Consider the following 18,774-nt stretch of genomic DNA (forward strand, 5'->3'; position numbering starts at 1 on the left):
AATGCTATTCCCAACATGTACCGCGGAATTAAATCATGATTGAGTTCGTACATGCACATTTTCCTTCTCGAATTTCTATATTACTTTTTATTTAACCAATTCTTAACATATAGATTAATTATAATGTCTACTGTTTATATTACTGTATCTTTTTCGGATTTATTTTTGCTTATATGTACGTAGTACTGTTATTTAACTTATTTTCTTTCTTTGTATTCATATATTTTCATACATTCATTTATTATATATTATAAAATTTTCTTGTTCGTTTAATTCCTGATAATTGTCGAAGAACAAATATAAACAAGATATCTCTACATCATTGTTTTAGTTTAGTTCGTACCCAAGTTTAATTATAAATAAAAATCTGTAGTCCAGAATCAATATACAGCTTATATAGCAACATTAATATTAACTCCACAAAGTAATTTTTATTGAAGATTTCTAAAAAATTTCATTAATTTTTTACATATTTGATTTTTAAATTTATCTATATTTCTTGTGATAAATTTTTATTATTCATTAGCTAGATTAAATTAATTAACTAGACTAAAAATGATGATCAAAGACGTTAAACACTAATACCAACGTCTCAGAAACGATTACTCGAGCGAACGTTAATTAAATTTTGTTCGAAAAGTACTTATTCTTAAAATTTATTATTACACTCCGTATTGTTAACGAATCGACGATGTATCCGTTTTGATCAATTGTTAATTCGCGACGTTGTTACACACGCGACAGATAAGACAATGCATTCATTAAACATTATGCATTCGCACACAATACGATTCCGGGGAAATTGTATTGCATTACGAAAGCACGCAGCGCGCCTTGGAATTGCGAAACTTTTAAACGGCGGCCTAAAATTAATGCATCGCTTCAATAACATAATACAGTATGCATTAATATTTCAGCGTTGAACGGGACTTGCGTGTTTAAATGAATTTCTAAAAATACCCACGTCGAATTTCCTAAAACTTCCCGCCACTCGAGGACTCACGAAAACATAATCAACGCAGCTCTTAGTTCGCGAACAAACAATCTCCGTTTAATTTTCTCGATGTAAATTTACACATTTTGTTTAAAGCCAAAAAAGAAACGCAAAACAAATTCATATGTACATAGATAAATAAAATTAGATATTATTTAAAGAAATATTAATTTTAACTACACATTAAGTAAGAAAATGCTTGTTAGAATAAAAAGAACTAACCCCTATGGAAGAGTTTCAGATTATTTATTAATTAAAGCGTAAATAATAAATAATAAATAGTATGATATTTTGACGAGAATATTTATTTATATATTATTCATACGAGCACAGGCTTTTGAAGTTAGTTTGTAAATAATTTCTGAAACATTTCTAACAAACTAAGCTACTTTCTAATAGATTAGAAATATTCGTAATATCGTTCTTTATGTTCCAAGTTGTATATCATATCAACTAATTGAAGTTGTCACTTTCGTTATTATTTATTCGTGCTTACTATGATAGTGACAAAAGATATTTATTAAGGAAATAATATTGCCATATTGAAAACGAAATGATATGAGAAAAAGCACCTCTGGGAAAAATTTTAATGCGAGATTCTGGAGGCTAAAATAAGATGAAAATAAAGAATATCAAATTCTTGACTGAGGCTACGTTAAAAAGTTATTAAAAAATTAAACTAAAAAACTTCAAATCCTTCTAAAAAAATTGTATTCGGTTGCAGGGGTCAATTACAATTATTTTTGGTGAATACACATACTCCCGAAATCCTACGCACTTTCGAGAAAAAAATGAGGGTAGGTGCTGAAATTTTTGGCGAATAAAATTTTTCAAATAGTTCTAAAAAAAATATTTTCAGTTGTAAGGGTTGATGACAATCATTTTTGGTCATTACACATACCCTTGAAATCCTATGCATTTTCGAGAAAAAAATTCACTACTGAAAATATAATGTCTGACCATAACTGTCTGTTACCCTAAAAATTGGAAAGTTTCAAATCATTCTGAAAAAATTATTTTTAGTTGCGGGGGTCGATTAGAATTATTTTTAGTGAATAGACATACCTTCGAAATCTTAACCATTTTCGAGAAAAAAATTCCTTACCGAAAATATAATATCAGGCTAGAAATGCTTCCTCGAAATTTCTGCAAAAGTTTAAAACGTCATAACTTCTGAACGGATCAAAGGATTTTAATGTTTAAAAAAGCAATCAACGCGTATTTTAGTAGAGAATATGTAGAAATTCTAAAAATATTGGAAAAGTTGCTCCTTGACTACGTAAAATTAGAAAAACCCCATAAAAATGGTCCAATTTTCAAGCAGCCATAATTCCTGCAATAGTGAATATATTTCAATGAAACTTTTTTCTGAAGCAGAGCTCATGGGTACCTACAAAAAAGTATTAGACAACTTTTTTATAGAGCGACAAACAAATTTATTAGAAATAAAAAACGAATTTTTAAGAAAAATCAACAGGGGGTACCTAAATTTTTCGGCGAAAAAAAATTTTTCAAATCGTTTTAAAAAAATTATTTTCGGTTGCAGGAGTTGATTACAATAATTTTTGGTCATTACACATACCCTTGAAATTCTACGCATTTTCGAGAAAAAAATTCCTTACCGAGAATCTAATATGAGGCAAGAAATGCTACCCTGAAATTTCATGCGCATCTTTAAAATGTCATAACTTCTGAACGAATTGGACGATTTTAACGTTTAAAAAAGCAAACTACGCATATTTTAATGGAGAATATGTAGAAATTCCAAAAATATTCGAAAAGTTGGTCCTTGACCTCGCAAAATGAGAAAAACCCCATAAAAATGGTCCAATTTTCAAACAGCCATAACTCCTATAATAGTGAATATATTTCAATGAAACTTTTTTCTGAAGTAGAGCTCATAGGTACCTACAAAAAAGTATTAAACAACTTTTCTGTAGGACGTCAAGCGAAATTATTAAAAATCAGAAACGAATTTTTAAGAAAAATCGACAGGGGGTAGGTGCTTAAATTTTTTGACAAAATTAAAAAATTTCAAATTGTTCTGGAAAAATTATTTTCGGTTGCAGGGGTCAATTACAATCATTTTTGGTGAATAAACATGCCCCCCAAATCTTACGCATTTTCGAAAAAAAAATTCAGTACAGGCAGAACTTTGATCGTTAATAACTTTTTAACGAAGCCTCCATCAACAAATTAGTATCCTTGATTTTCGTCTTATTTTGGCCTCTAGAATCTCTCACTACAATTTTTCTCTGGGGTGGCCGATGTATAGTGGGTATCTTCTAATTAAATTATCTTGAATCAGAAAAATATATGACTTGGGCCACTTTCATAATAACCTTAATTCTCAGAGAAATCTTCAAGAAATACGTCTGTATTTTATAGAATTCTTAAAAGCACTCAACTCACATTTTACAGAAAAAAAAGATTGCAAAAACAACCATTAAATTTGATATAAAATTTAGTTTAGTTGCAATCATCTGTACAATACGTTATCGCTCGAATTGGCAAAAATCGCAACATTCAACGTCCTGTATTTCTTAAAAAAGTTCGAAACCAGCAAAATGATGACTTAAACCCCTATTATTTGCACGCGGATTACGTCATATTTCAATTTCACCAAAATCCCTGACATCCGTTGCAAACTGTGATCGATTTGGCACGGGAACTGTCTGATTTTCCTGTTCGCGCAATTTTCCCTCGCCGTTTTCGACGAGCCCCTCTAACGTTATGTGAACAGAATCGGTCGCGATCGACGGTGAATCGAACGCGATAAAAACGAAAATCGCAACAAATTTCGTCGCTGGACGCGGCGTGTGGCGGGTCAAAAAGCGGTCGAGTCGATCGTAAGCCCCCCCAATGTGTCATGATTTCCCGAATTATACGGCCGCTGGTTTAAAACCGGCTGCGATTAACGCGAATCAACTTATTAGCACTCGATATTCGCAAATCAGAATTACAATTCGCCGCCCCCTTTTTTCCTGCCTGGATCCCGGCGCCCGGGGCTCGGCCACAAATCGCGCGCGAAAATCCCCAGCGTTTTTCGCGTCGAGCGCGTTTAATGTGTCTTCCTCAGGTATCGCCCTGTCGATCTCTAAACGCAGACGAATACCAAATATAAGCACCAGCACGACTTTCGCGATCTTTCCAATGAAACACTGAAATAATACGTTGGGGGTCTCTCGTGACCCAAGGTAACTTTTCTTTACAAATAAATACAGACTGATTTATTTTATGAAATTGTCATCATTCTATGAAAAGACTTGGTACTCATAAATGTGATTTTCAATATCTTTGTAATAAACGTAACTCTGCTACAGTATATATGGGGTCTTTCGTGACCCAGGATAATTTTATTTTACAAATAAATACAGAGTGATTTATATTACGAAGTTCTCATCGTTCTATAAATAAATTTGGTACTGATACATATGACTTTCACATTCTTTGTACTAAACGTAACTCTGAAATAATATATTTGGGGTCTTTCGTGACCCAGGATAATTTTACTTTATAAATAAATGCACAGTGATATATTTTACGAAGTTATCATGATTTTATAAAAATGGCTTGGTACTGATAAATGTGACTTTTACAATCTTTCTAATAAACCTAACCCTGAAATAGTACATTGGGGGTCATTCGTGACCCAGGATAACTTTACTGATAAATACAAAGTGATTTATTTTACAAAACTGTCATCGTTCTATAAATAAATTTGGTACTGATAAATGTGACTTTCACATTCTTTGTAATAAACGTAACTCTGAAATAATATATTTGGGGTCTTTCGTGATTCAGGATAATTTTACTTTATAAATAAATGCACATACAAAGTTGCCATGATTCTATAAATAAATTTGGTACTGATAAATGTGACTTTTACAATCTTTCTAATAAACCTAACCCTGAAATAGTACATTGGGGGTCTTTCGTGACCCAGAATAATTTTTCTTTTCTGATAAATACAGAGTGATTTATTTTACGAAATTGTCATCGTTCTATAAATAAATTTGGTACTGATACATATGACTTTCACATTCTTTGTACTAAACGTAACTCTGAAATAATATATTTGGGGTCTTTCGTGACCCAGAATAATTTTTCTTTTCTGATAAATACAGAGTGATTTATTTTACGAAATTGTCATCGTACTATAAAAAAATTGGGACTGATAAATGTGACTTTTACAATCTTTCTAATAAACCTAACCCTGAAATAGCACATTATGGGTCTTTCGTGACCCAAAATAATTTTATTTTATAAATAAATGTACAGTGATATATTTTACGAAGTTGTCATGATTCTATAAAAATGGCCTGGTACTGATACATATGACTTTCATATTCTTTGCAATAAACTAACTGAAATAATATATTTAGGGTCTTCCGTGACTCAGGATAATTTTATTTTATAAATAAATGCACAGTGATATATTTTACGAAGTTGTCATGATTCTATAAAAATGGCCTGGTACTGATAAATGTGACTTTTACAATCTGTCTAATAAACCTAACCCTGAAATAGTACATTGGGGGTCTTTCGTGACCCAGAATAACTTTTCTTTACAAATAAATACAGTGATTTATTTTACAAAATTGTCATCGTTCTATAAATAAATTTGGTACTGATAAATGTGACTTTTACAATTTTTCTAATAAATCTAACCCTGAAATAGTACATTGGGGGTCTTTCGTGACCCAGGGTGACTTTTTTACTGATAAATACAGAGTGATTTATTTTATGAAGTGGTCATGATTCTATAAAAAAGTTTTGTACCGATAAATGTGACTTGTAAACTAAATTTTGAACAATAAAAGGTGGAAATCAATGGAGGACATGGAAAATACCAGTGAACAAAAATGCGAAGTCTTTGAGGTACTAATCGAATTATTATTACATGCACGTAACATGTGGCTGTTGTTTCAAACACTTTTTAATTCAAGTTTCTCTAAAACGAAGTAACGAACAAGAAAATTTCACTTTATCTATATTTTTTCCCTCCCTTAATCAGTTGTTTGTAGTCGCAGGAATCACTCGAGTGGGATATTAGTGACTTTTATTACGTCTTGTTTTTCATAGAGAAATTAAATTCCATTTTACATCACCTCCTGTTATTCATCAGTCTCTCTCCAAAACATACGTCATAATGGCTGTTTTTCGCTGAAAGTTTTGCAGGATCGCGAGAAAAACATCAACGCCTCATAAGTGTTTGCATTAACTGTATTTTTCAACAGCATGAACCTTATCCGGGTGCAGCGTTTATTTTCACGTTGTTACGCGAGAACGGAAAAATTGATTTCGACATAATTCGACGGCCAGGGAAACGTAACTGTTATCGCGCCTAAGTCAATACCGATTTCGGATAAAACACAGATGTACACGTGCTGTATAAATGTGGTGGCACGTACGAGATGGTACACAGACCGATGAGTAGAACATCGAAGCGATTTATTAAATACTGTATCGGTGAGCATTGTTATGACGTGGATGTACAAATATTATTTTGCATGTACAGCAATCAATGTTATCCGAATCTGGCGTTGTGTACAATTCTATTTCCGCAACCACTAACGATATTTTATTAGACCGACTTTGACGAGCCGTAAGAAGGCTCGTCACGAAGAAACAAAATCCAATCGCGTTTAGCAACAAATTACTTATGGACACTAGAATTCGTAATTACTACGTATATTAAAGAAAAGAATTTTTAAAGTTTTAAAGTACATAACGCGTATCACGTGTTTATTGTTTTTCAGATGCAAGGAGGGTTGTTTAGGTATCCGTCTCCAACTGCTTTAAAACTTTAGTTCGTTTTCATATTTAGAGGGTAAATCACCCCTCAAAGTTCGTAAGCAGAGGTACAAAACTTCCTGTTGTATTGTTAATGTAATTAATATTATAATATTGCGTGGAATAAAACTTGATATAAAGTTAATTTACGCCATAAGTTACTGTATGAATGATTTCTATTTGTCAGTCACCCTTATGAGTGAGTAAACCATCTTTAATCGTTTAAATATGCCTGGAAGAAGCTAGAAACCTGTAAAAGAATTTGTAATATCTTTAAGAAACCTAACAATTAGGCGTAAATTATTTTAGTATAACGAATTATTGACTTTATGACTTTCCATCACTACTGAGGGGTAAACCTAATCTAAACTAAAAACTCCTATTATTGAAGAATATAAAAACTTGCATCACGATTTCCTGTACGAATGACGCTGTTGTTAGTTACCCTGATCGACGGGGTAAACTAACCCTAATCTTTAACACTAAGCCTACCACGATTGGTCAAATAACAGTTTTTAAAATTTTATTTAAAATTTCTAATATACAATGTTATTTTCGCGCCATTTAACATCAGGACTTTTTTTATAGCACACGTATAATGAATTTTTCAATATTCAATTTTATTCTTATTGTTTGTTTTCTGAGAAAAATATGTAACCAGTCTCACCTACCACGACTAGTCATTTGACTGGTTGAACAATTTATATTGTTTTTATAAAAAACCGGACGAAATTTGGTATCAAATTCTCGTTAGCTTCCGATGTAAATAGGAAATAAATAGCAAAGATGAAAGAAAGGAATCTTCAGTTTCCACTGTTTAACAACGCGTATTAAAAATAGCTAAACTTTACACGCATGCAGTACCGAAGCTATTACTATATTTTCCATAATTGAGCGACTGTTAGAAGTGGCAAGACCTCCCCTTTAAAATGGTTTTTCGTTTATGTCGATCCGATTTTTGGTTTTGGAGATATCGTAATTTATGTAAAAGGGTATTTATCTTAATTTGACCGAGTGACCAGGAAGTCGTAGTATTTCCAAGAATTTACTATACACTGTTTACTAAGAGCACGCGCGGTCAATGACCTCGTGCAGATGTCAACAATGAAAAGTAAACAAACGCTTCGGATCCTTATATCTCCGGAATTAATTACGCTATCGACTTGAAACAAGTTTCATTTTAAAGAGCTCTTCATCCTCCATCTGATGAACATAACAATTATTATTATCTATATTGTCTTCTATGTTTATTTTGAAATTTACTTCAACTCTATGTGCTTAAAGGATCATGGAAGAAGCTAGAAACGTGCAACAAAACTGTAGAATTCTTAAAAAACCTAATGATCAGATACAAATTATTTTATGGTGACAAATTATTGGCTCTACGACTTCCCATCAATTTGATTCCATCATTCGGTATAAAATTCTTAATAGTTAGGGAGAGTTCCCCTAAAATCGGATGGCACCTAGTACCAGAGAGTAGCGATATCTTTAAAGTGTAAAACGCTATGCGATCGTTATTTCGCATAAACAATAGTAGGGATAGAATAAACAATAATCAACTTTCGTCATGTTCTCGTCGCCCGTGCACAGTTAAAAAAATCAGTTGATTGTTGCATCTAATTAGAAGCTAGTGTATCGTACAAATTATAAACTACTATACCTCTCAATTTTTGTAATGAAAAAACGCGTGAATGGTATAATTATATCTTTTAGTAAGCACTTTTTAAATTACCTTTGTATTTTGTATATATAGTGCACTGGTTTTTACAAAACAAACTTTTCTTTATGGCTTTGCTGTTCCCTGGTTCCGGTCAGATTATCGTCTCCTATTACCGGACACTAAAAATCTAAATTTTGCTCAATTCTATACCAAAGTTTAACCAAAATCTCAATTAACTATTATAATATTCTTTGTTTTGTTGCTTTATAATAATTTCTAATATTGTTAAATTATTAATAGAACAGTATAGAAGCTATAAAATATTATATTTTTTTAATGATTTAGGTACTAAGGGAACTTCGCCTACTAATACTTCATATATCCATAGCTCGAGGAGATATTTCAGATCATTTATGTTTAACCACCCGCTAAACACGAAAACGGACCAAAATGAAAAAACCCAGTGTCGAATATTTTTTGATCCTCCCACATAGATTGATCTTAGCCACACGCAAAGTTTCAAAGCAATCTGAGACGAATACATAAAATAAGAATCCCTTAATCTGACGTCCTTCGTTAGTTTCGAGGTTACGGATCAATTCAATGCGCCACGTTTTCTAACACGAAGAGTCACCAGGACCAGAACAGCCACCTGTTTCATGGTCGACCACAATTTCGCCGCCAAGTCATTAGAACCTGCCCATCGTCCTCTTACATTTAGTCGCGCACGCTGATGTTCATCGACGAGCATAAAATTTCTTTAAGGTAACAAATAATGCTTGACTCACCGATGAGCTGTCCCTCGGACGGTCCATGAAAATTATCCTGTTCGCCTATTAACGACGTTGACAAGGATTTCGGGGGTGTCGAGGGCAGTGGGGCCCACTGCTAGTGAACCCAGGATGGAGGTGCAGCAGGAGTCGTTGCATTGGTGCTTACGTAGACTCCTGCGGTTGCGCTTCCAGCCGTCGTACCGACGACGTTGTTTTGCGACACGGCACTATTCTGACCGACGTTTCTGTCGCTCACTTGAATCGCAGACGTGTCCATCACGCCTTGTTGGAAGTTGAAATCCAGCGTTCCGTCCATCGACAGCTCGTGTTTGATCACCTGAGATACAGGTTTACTGTTTGGTGTACGGTAAGCGACTCTTTGAGTTACGATCGATACATGATTTCACAGTAATTTACAAGTTCACGGTACGCTGACTCACGGTTGGATCAACGGATCCTCTGTTGAGACACTATCCGCAAACTAAACGACGCGAAGGGCGAACAGAATCGGCTGCCTGGCTGCTACCTAATCCCTTCCACTTTTCGGGTTCTCGGTTGTTATTGGCTATTAATGAAACGGAACGTGGCTGAGCGAGATACAGCAACGGTAAGTGACATTGACGCGAACGTATCCTCAGATTATTAACTATCGATGGCACAAAAATATTTTTCGTACTTGCTACATGTACATATACAGGGTGAGTCACCTAACGTTTGCACCTGAAATATCTATGTTATTTTTAAATATACTTTTTTTGGTACCGTGTGAGGCCCATTGTACCATTCAATTTTGCCCTCAAGATATTTGACGTATCTTTAAAAATAACAAAGATATTTCAGGTGCAAACGTTAGGTAACTCACCCTGTATATTTTTATTTTATACGTTTTCTAGGATGATTTATGGCGCACTATTAATTCTTCTAATTCGTACTTTTTTCATTCGATCTAAATGTGGAAAATTATTTTATACAATCAACTTAGTTTCTCTGGCACACGTCCGGACCTCTATCTTCGTTAAATTTATAATTTTACTAAACATTAGTATTTATTAACGTAGCAAGGTCCAATAGTTGCAATTCTCTGTATTCTGTAAATTTTTTAAATTATCTTTCAATAATAAATAGTGGAGAGAGTGGGTGGCCGATTTCTCTTGATTCTTGCATCGTTTAGTTTGAAAATAATTTATGTTTGAGTTTTTATATCAATAATTTAAATATACACATTATTTACACAATATTATTTAATGAGAATTGTAATAGAACTGTTTCAAAATGAAACTAAGGAAGTGTTTATTGTTTTTTCTTTTTTTAAATATGTAATGTAATATGTTTATAATCTCAAAAGGTGAACTTGTTAAATAAGACCAGCGATGGGAAATGCCTAGGAAAAGAAGAAAATTTCAGTGATTATCAACATATAGAGAATCACAATTTTACATTTTGTTCAGTTTGTTTTAGATTTAATTGTTCATATTACGAAAGTCGTTCTAATTTCAGTCTCTTTGGTGTAATGAGTGTAAATAATCCTGATCTTGCTCGATATCGATGGAAAATGATTTACAGAAGTGGACATTAATAACTACTATGACACCATTTTTCATTTGTGTATTTGCAATGTACTAGAAGTATGGTACATAAAGTAGTATGCAGTGTGAAATGAAAGTCGAAAATAGAAAGCAAAATGCAGTTCCACAATATTTCGCCGTAAAATTGTTATTATAGTGTCAAGACCGAATATAAAAAATTAGTCTGAAAATAACAAACCACCATTCATTAAATATTGCAATGTTGATTGTTTTTCTTAAATTTTGCAAGGCACGCTCAAATTTATGAGAAAAACAACAGATAATATGTCTCAATTTTCAGCTGTCACTGATTTTTTTATTAAAAAAATTCCTCAATGTAGTTTTTCAGTGCAACTTAAAGTCTGTAATTGAAAAATGCATTATTTTGTGCAGGTTATTAAGTTTGTGTCATAGAAGGCAGAATTTGACAAATTTTAGTCGCACATAACGAATAAAAATTTTATATTCATTCGTAAAGTAGCTTTTGTGACATTGATATAATTTATAAATGAATTATAAGTGGGCAATAATTTGTGAACGAATTATAAATTTGTATTCGTTATTTGTGAATAAATTTTACCCAACTCTGATTGATGGAATTACGTTCGCCGCTTCAAATTTATATTATTTATTTTCTTGGTGGAAATTTGATACTAGAAACAACAAAGTTACAATATTTCACATAATTTTGTAAATCACTCGATGACGTATAAAAAATATTCTGTAAAAATTTTAACAGGAACGGAACAGTTTTGAAATAAACAATAGCTAAAACTTTGTGTTTTATATGTATATGGGCTTTCATGAGAGCAGCAACAAAAATAGCACTAAATGATGAAGTTACAGAAAATAAATTACACAAATACAATGTAAACAATATCGTGAAATAACAGTTAAACTATGGCTCCATCCTTGTATTATAACACTTAATACTGAATTATTCACATTTAAATAATAATGTAACTCGATTATTCTATTAGATAAGTACGCCAGCGTTCATTAAAATAATAAAATTTATTTTCTGAAGTTGATATTCAACAAAAGCACTTGTATACGTATATGCACAGTCTCTGAAACTCGTACCAAACCAAAAACATTTAACTGTTCCATAAAGACACTGGGGATAAATGGTACTTCATCACGACGTTGTAAAACAGAAATTAACATTTATTATTTAATTACGAAGTATGTTACAAAACATAATATGTTCACTTACAACTTAAAAATTTAAACCTAGTAAAGTGTATGTTTACAACCGTACACGAATATATACAATGGTTGCGATATCTAGATTTCAGAAAAAGAAATAAAACTTTTACACTACCAAAAGTAGCCTTAAAAATATGAAAATTCATTTTATAAATAGTACTAGTCACAGCTTCGATCGATCGAGGACCCGAATTAAGGTCTGTTCTATATTTACTATAACATAAACTCTGATAAATAACTAATGTATTTCATTCAAATATTAGATTCAGTCATTAACGAGTATATATATTCCCTCAATTCGGAAATGAAACTCACCTCTTCGACGGTACAGTCGAATCCGCCGTGCAGCGATTCGATGTTAATATTTAAATCGTCGAGAAGCGTGGAATTGTTCAGCGCGCCCATCAGCTGGCCCATCATCGTGCTGGGTGTTGGGCCGCAACTCGTGGGACCGCAAGGCGCCGCGCCGCAGGGTGGGGGGCCGCAAGGCGTCGGTGTTTGCGGTTGGCTGGATCCGGTTGGCGCTGTCTGCGACTGTTGCTGCTGTTGCTGCTGCTGTTGTTGGCACTGTTGCGTCTGCATTATGTATTGAAGAGTCGGCTGTTGACTGTTTCCTAACGCCGTGGGACTCGGTTCACTCTGCTGATAGGACGGTGACATTCCAGCCACTGGACTCAAATTCTAATGGTTCGAAAAGAGAACGATAATTACACCGTGTCCACTCGAACGTCCTCGATTATTTCAAAGAATGCTAGAAAATGGTACCTACAAAAGCTGTGAAGAAAGTGGATATAATATTACGTTGGGGAAAAAGAAATCCATTATTTTTCACTTAGATGGCTGAAATTATATAAGAGTGTTTGGCCACCCCTGGGAAACATTTTAATGAGAGATTCTGGAGGTCAAAATAAGTCGAAAATCAAGAACACCAATTTGTTGATTGAGGCTTCGTTAAAAAGTTATTATCAAAATTATTGTAAAGAATTATTAATAATTTTTTTTCTCGAAAGCGCGAAGGATTTCGGTGGTATGTGTATTAACCAAAAATGATTGTAACTGACCCCCGCAATCAAAAATAATTTTTCAGTATGATTTGAAATTTTACAATTTCGCCGAAAAATTTAGACACCTACCCCTATCGATTTTCTTCTTAAATCCGTTTTTGATTTTTAATAAATATGTTTGACGTTATACGAAAATGTTGCCTAGTACTTTTTTGTAAGTATCCACGAGCTCTACATCAGAAAAAAATTTCATTGAAATATATTCACTATTCTAGGAGTTATGGTCGTTTGAAAATTGGACCATTTTTACAGGGTTTTCCTCATTTTACGAGATTAAGGAGCAACTTTTCGATTATTTTTAGGATTTCTACATATTCTTGATAAAGTACGTGTCATCTGCATTTTCAAACATTAAAATCCTTCAATCCGTTCAGGAGTTATGGGGTTTTAAACATACAGATGCAATTTCAGTAGAACATTTCTGGTCAAACATTATGGTCAGACAGATTTTCAGTAAGGAATTTTTTCCTCGAAAGTGGATAGGATTTCGGGGGTATGTCTATTGACCAAAAATGATTGTAATTGACCCCTACAGACAACAATATTTTTTTTAGAACGATTTGAAATTTTTTTTTTCGTCGAAAAATTTAGGCACCCTACCCCCCGTCGATTTTTTTAAAAATTCGTTTTTAATTTTTAGTAATTTTATTTGACCCCCTACAGAAAAGTTGTTTAATACTTTTTTGTAGGTACCCATGAGCTTTACTTTAGAAAAAAGTTTCATTGAAATATATTCGCTATTGTAGGAGTTATAGCTGTTTGAAAATTGGACCATTTTTATGGGGTTTTTCTAATATTACGGGGTCAAGGAACAACTTTTCGAATATTTTTATAATTGCTACATATTCTACACTAAAATACGCGGCGCTTGGCTTTTTGAACGTTAAAATTGTCCAATCCGTTCAGGAGTTATGATATTTTAAACATTTGCATGAAATTTCGAGCAAGCATTTCTGACCTGAAATTATATTTTCGATAAGGAATTTTTTTCTCGGAAATGGTTAGGATTTCGAAGATACGTGTAATGACCAAAAATGATTGTAATTGATCCCCGCAACCAAAAATAATTTTTCCAGAATGATTTGAAATTTTTCAATTTTCAGGGTAACAGACAGTTATGGTCAGACATTATATTTTTAGAAATGAATTTTTTTCTCGAAAATGCACAGGATATCGGGGGTATGTTTATTCATGAAAAATGATTATAATTGAGCCCTGCAACTAAAAATAATTTTTCTAGAATGATTTGAAATTTTTCAATTTCGATTTTTAAACGTTAATAACTTTTTAATGAAGCCTCAATCAACAAATTGGTATTGTTGATTTTCATCTTATTTTGGCCTCTAAAATTTCCCATTTAAATTTTTCCCTGCGGTGGCCTAACACCCTGTATATCTTGTAAAATATTGACTAAACAAATTGAGACTTGTGGTCATGAAAAAGTGGCATTCCGTACTAAAAGAAATTCCTTTACAGTGTTTTGATTGGTCGATTCAGTTATGAGTTACATGGTCTAAAAGATAGAAGTTAACAAAGACAAAATTCGGTATATTTTATAATTTTGCTTTAATGAAGGCGAAAATGCAAGCCAGGCGGCTGAAATTGTGAATGGTGTTCATGGTCCTGATACTGTCACAGCCAATGTCGAAAATGTCGATAAAATCATGGAAATGATCGAAGTAGAGCGACGTGTTAGCAGTCGTAGCACCACTCAGGAGCGAAAGATCGACCATAAAATAGTTTTAAACCATTTGCATAAAGCTGGATTCAAAAAGAAGCTCGATATTTGGTTGCCACACGAATTGATGGATCGAATTTCCATCCGCGAAGTCTTAGCCAAACGGAACGAAATCGAATGGCAATAAATTATAAAACAAGACGGTACATATTTCACCCAAGTCGGACAATATGAACCATGTTAAATAAAGTCTTGAAATAAACGTGAAAATAATGGATTTCTTTTTCCCCAACCTAATATGGTATAAATTATATTCTTACATGTTGAGGCGCAGAGGAGATATAGAGGTCAAATTTTATTTTTTTAAATCTTGAATTTTTTATGCTCGATTTCGACAGATTGGAATAATCTGACTATAAAAGTACTGAGGTACATTTGTCCTAAAACTTAGCGTTTCTGAGATATTTGGCTTTTTTCGCGAAGCTTATTCAAAATGGCGGCCATCTTCAGCGACATCATTGTAGTCTTTAAAACGTTGATGCTCTCCAAGAGCTCCGAAATAAGACATTTAACGCTAGAACTATCGACGATTATAGTGTACTTATTTGTACAAAATTAAAACGCTAAATGCGCGAAGAAATGTATAATACAATGGAAATAAGTGTTTATTCGTTCTCTTATAGAGAATTATGGTGAATTTTCGAAAATTCGAAATCACGAACGGATCATTTTTACTGTTTTGGTAGTTCTAGTGTTTAGGGATGCAATAATTCAAGAACTACAATTTTGCATCGCTGCGGATAGCCGCCATTTTGAACAAGCTTCGTGAAAACAGTGAAATATCTCAGAAACGGTAAATTTTAGGACAAGTGTACCTTAGTACTTTTATACTCAGAATATACCAATCAGTCGAAGTAGAGCGTACAAAATTGAATTATTAAAAAAAACAAAATTAACCTCTATATTTCTTTTACAACTGCATTTGGAAGAATATCATTTATACCATGTTATGTATTTAATTAAAGCTTGCAAATTTCTGCACGTAACATTATCTCGCATCCTTTGAAATAATCAGTTCAAACATTACAACGTTGCTTCGTTGCCAATGGCGGCCATTTTGAACAAGTTTCGTAGAAACAGTCAAATATCTCAGAAACGATAAGTCTTAGGACAAATGTACCTAAATACTTTTGTACTCAGAATATACCAATCAGCCAAAGTACAGTATAAAAAATTGGTTATTTAAAAAAGAAAAGTTAACCTCCAGATTTCCTTTACACCTGCATTTCGAAGAATACCATTTGCAAACTTCTGCAAGTAACATATCACATTGTTTGAAATAATTGAGATATTTAAGTGAACAAAGTTCGTGAAACACACTGTATACACACACAATCATCTACTTATCTACCACGGTAGTTGCTGACAAATGCAATAAATACTTAATTCACATCGATAAATGAAGAATCTTTTCACGAGGCGAACAATTAATTCAATATTTATCTCCTTTTTGGGAAATCAATAATTCCTTAGTACGGATCTAAAGTTATACAGAACGACCAATTTACGTTAAATATTTGTAGTAATTCTTACGACTGACATCAAGCTAGAATTCAGGAGTCACTAAAAGTAAGAATTACGATTAAAGATTAAAGTCGAATTTTCTTGCAAACAGGACGATCTCCTCCCTTAACTGTAATTGCTTCTAAATGCAATTAAATCACAATTCGTATGTTTAAAATTAATCGAACTTCTCGACCAGATCGACATACTAGCATTCTTTTAATCCCCTGCTCTAAATATTCAAAGAGTCTCCCGGACAAAAGGTTTGGAAAGTAAGAAAATTTGCATTTTGTCTCTTTTATTCGGCGATTCGGTTCTCGAAACAATCGGCGAAGAGTCCGTAAACTAGGATAATCTAGCCCTTTCAACGGTTCAGGTAGAAACCGCCTACGCTTTGTTCCCTTTCAACGATGAAATTTAGCAATAGACGACTTACCCTTTACCCCTGATTGTCCACTCACCATTTGACAAGCGCATGGTTGGAGACCATGAATCGGGCATCTCTGCTGATTCGCGGGTTGAGGTGTCGGCTGCAAAGCGAAGGATGACGATCCCGTGGTAAGGCGGTTGCTCCTCTGATACTGGGTGTCGTAATAAGAGGGTGGCGGTCCTGTTTGTTGCTGGTGGCTCGTAAGCGATGTCTGATATATTTGATAGGAGTCCAATTTCATCGTTTCCGCGAGGCCAGCAGCTGCATGCACGGTCATTGAAAAATAGGGGACATTAACTGACTTTGTTTAAAAGGAAACTGCACATCGATTCTGATTCGAAGCACGTAACAGTATCAGATTGTCGAACAGAGTTGTTGAAATCCCTTTTGATTTCAGATTTTAATTTTAAAGAAACGGACTAGCTTCGACGCACGTGCTTACAAGTTTCCTAAAAGTCATATTGGTTATTGGAAGTTTCACCAATTATCCGAGATTTTTTGATTTCATAGAAGTTTATAAACGGAACTCGAGTAATTTTGCGAAGCTGAAAACAGTTTTGTACGTCATTCTGAAAGATTAGAATAAATAAGCACGAGAAACTCTATTTTAAAAGAAAATGTGATTGACAAAAGTGTGAATATTTTAACGTAAACGTTTCAATTCATTAATTGTTACAAGCTTGTTTTTAAAAAGAGTGGTATTATTCGATATGCTACCTTTGTTCGAACAATCACAATATTGACCGTGGTACAAAATAATCAGAGCTTCCTCTTCTTTAAACCCAATTCGATCTACGTTCAAATGCTCGTAAAAAGCAACACACATATTGTAAATTTGTGCAAACTTTATTTATTCGCGATCATAATACAACGAAGTATTAAGAGCAAATATCACGTATACAACTGTAGTTGATTTTCATAACATAGTACGATGTTTATGGAAAGATAATATTTAAAGAGGCACAAATATACATTTATAGGTGCAAATAATATAACCTAGACATACTTTTAAGTTATTCTTTAACGTTTACATTCATACTTTTAACTTATTTTTGAGAATGTTATTTTCTTCTTGTGTTTACATTGACTGAGATCGACAAAATAACGTATTAATAGCCGCTCGAGGAAGAGAAAAACAACAGAAAGAGAATATTTCATTTAAAATATCACGTATTAGAAATATAAAGAAACTTCGATCAATTCGACAATCTAATATTATTACGTGTTTGAAAACTTGTTTGCAATTAAAATTACGCAATTATTGCAATCACTGCAATTGAAGTTTTCTAAAAGAGCTTAAATCTCTCATGCTACGCGCGTATTAAAGTGCAGTGCAACAAACAATTATGGAAATAGTCGATGAACCTTATATGAAAGAAACAAATATCGAAACTTAGTGCGTACCTAATTGGTCTGTAGTATAAGAGGGTGTGTATGTTGGTGTCCATTCCGGTTTCCCAGGGATCGCTGGGATTGGACTTAATCGACCACAGGATGAGGCATTGCTTGAAGTTCGCGGACTCGAGTAAAAAAAAAACATATCAAATGTAATCGAAATATCCACACAAAGTACAAACCGGATCTGAGATTATTCGAAACGGAATAGATAAAATTCTATTTCAAACGAGTCGTTCGGATCTATGATTTTCATTATAACAGTAATTTAGAAAAAATTAATATATACGTATTTTTTTTAGCTCCTGTAACTCGGGTTTAAGGGGTGAGACCACCCTCTAAAGTTTCACTTCGAAAGTGCTTGGAAACAATTGGTTAAAAAGAAAAACGTTTTGACAGAAAGTTAGTGATTTTTTATATATTTGAGTTGTCGAAGAATTTTCAAAAATTCAAAGTTCAAAATATTATTTTTGACATCCACCTCGACTATTTAACTTTTGTGTTAACTGATAAGATGAATATATGCTATCTTTTTTGTTTTATAAACAATTGCTGTAACTTATCCTAATAAACATTCTTTGACAACTCCAATATTTTCTTCTCGTATGTTAAAAACTATTCAATTTCTGTCGAAATATTTTTTT

At 33.2% G+C, this 18,774-nt stretch overlaps 1 protein-coding gene across 1 annotated transcript in view; it reads right to left on the reverse strand.

The window, feature by feature from the left end:
- Foxo (forkhead box, sub-group O) overlaps positions 1-18,774 on the reverse strand; it is a 391,681-nt gene that overhangs the window by 113,507 nt on the left and 259,400 nt on the right. Inside the window, exons 4-7 of the mRNA XM_076777199.1 lie at positions 18,140-18,255; positions 16,767-16,996; positions 12,316-12,681; positions 9,242-9,563 (exon numbers count right to left, since the gene is read on the reverse strand). Coding sequence (XP_076633314.1) covers positions 9,342-9,563; positions 12,316-12,681; positions 16,767-16,996; positions 18,140-18,255 — 934 coding nt within the window. The 3' untranslated portion in view covers positions 9,242-9,341. The remainder of the gene's footprint in view (positions 1-9,241; positions 9,564-12,315; positions 12,682-16,766; positions 16,997-18,139; positions 18,256-18,774) is intronic.

Source organism: Colletes latitarsis, chromosome 11 (genome assembly GCF_051014445.1).
Source record: "Colletes latitarsis isolate SP2378_abdomen chromosome 11, iyColLati1, whole genome shotgun sequence".
Classification (NCBI taxonomy): Eukaryota; Metazoa; Arthropoda; class Insecta; order Hymenoptera; family Colletidae; genus Colletes; species Colletes latitarsis.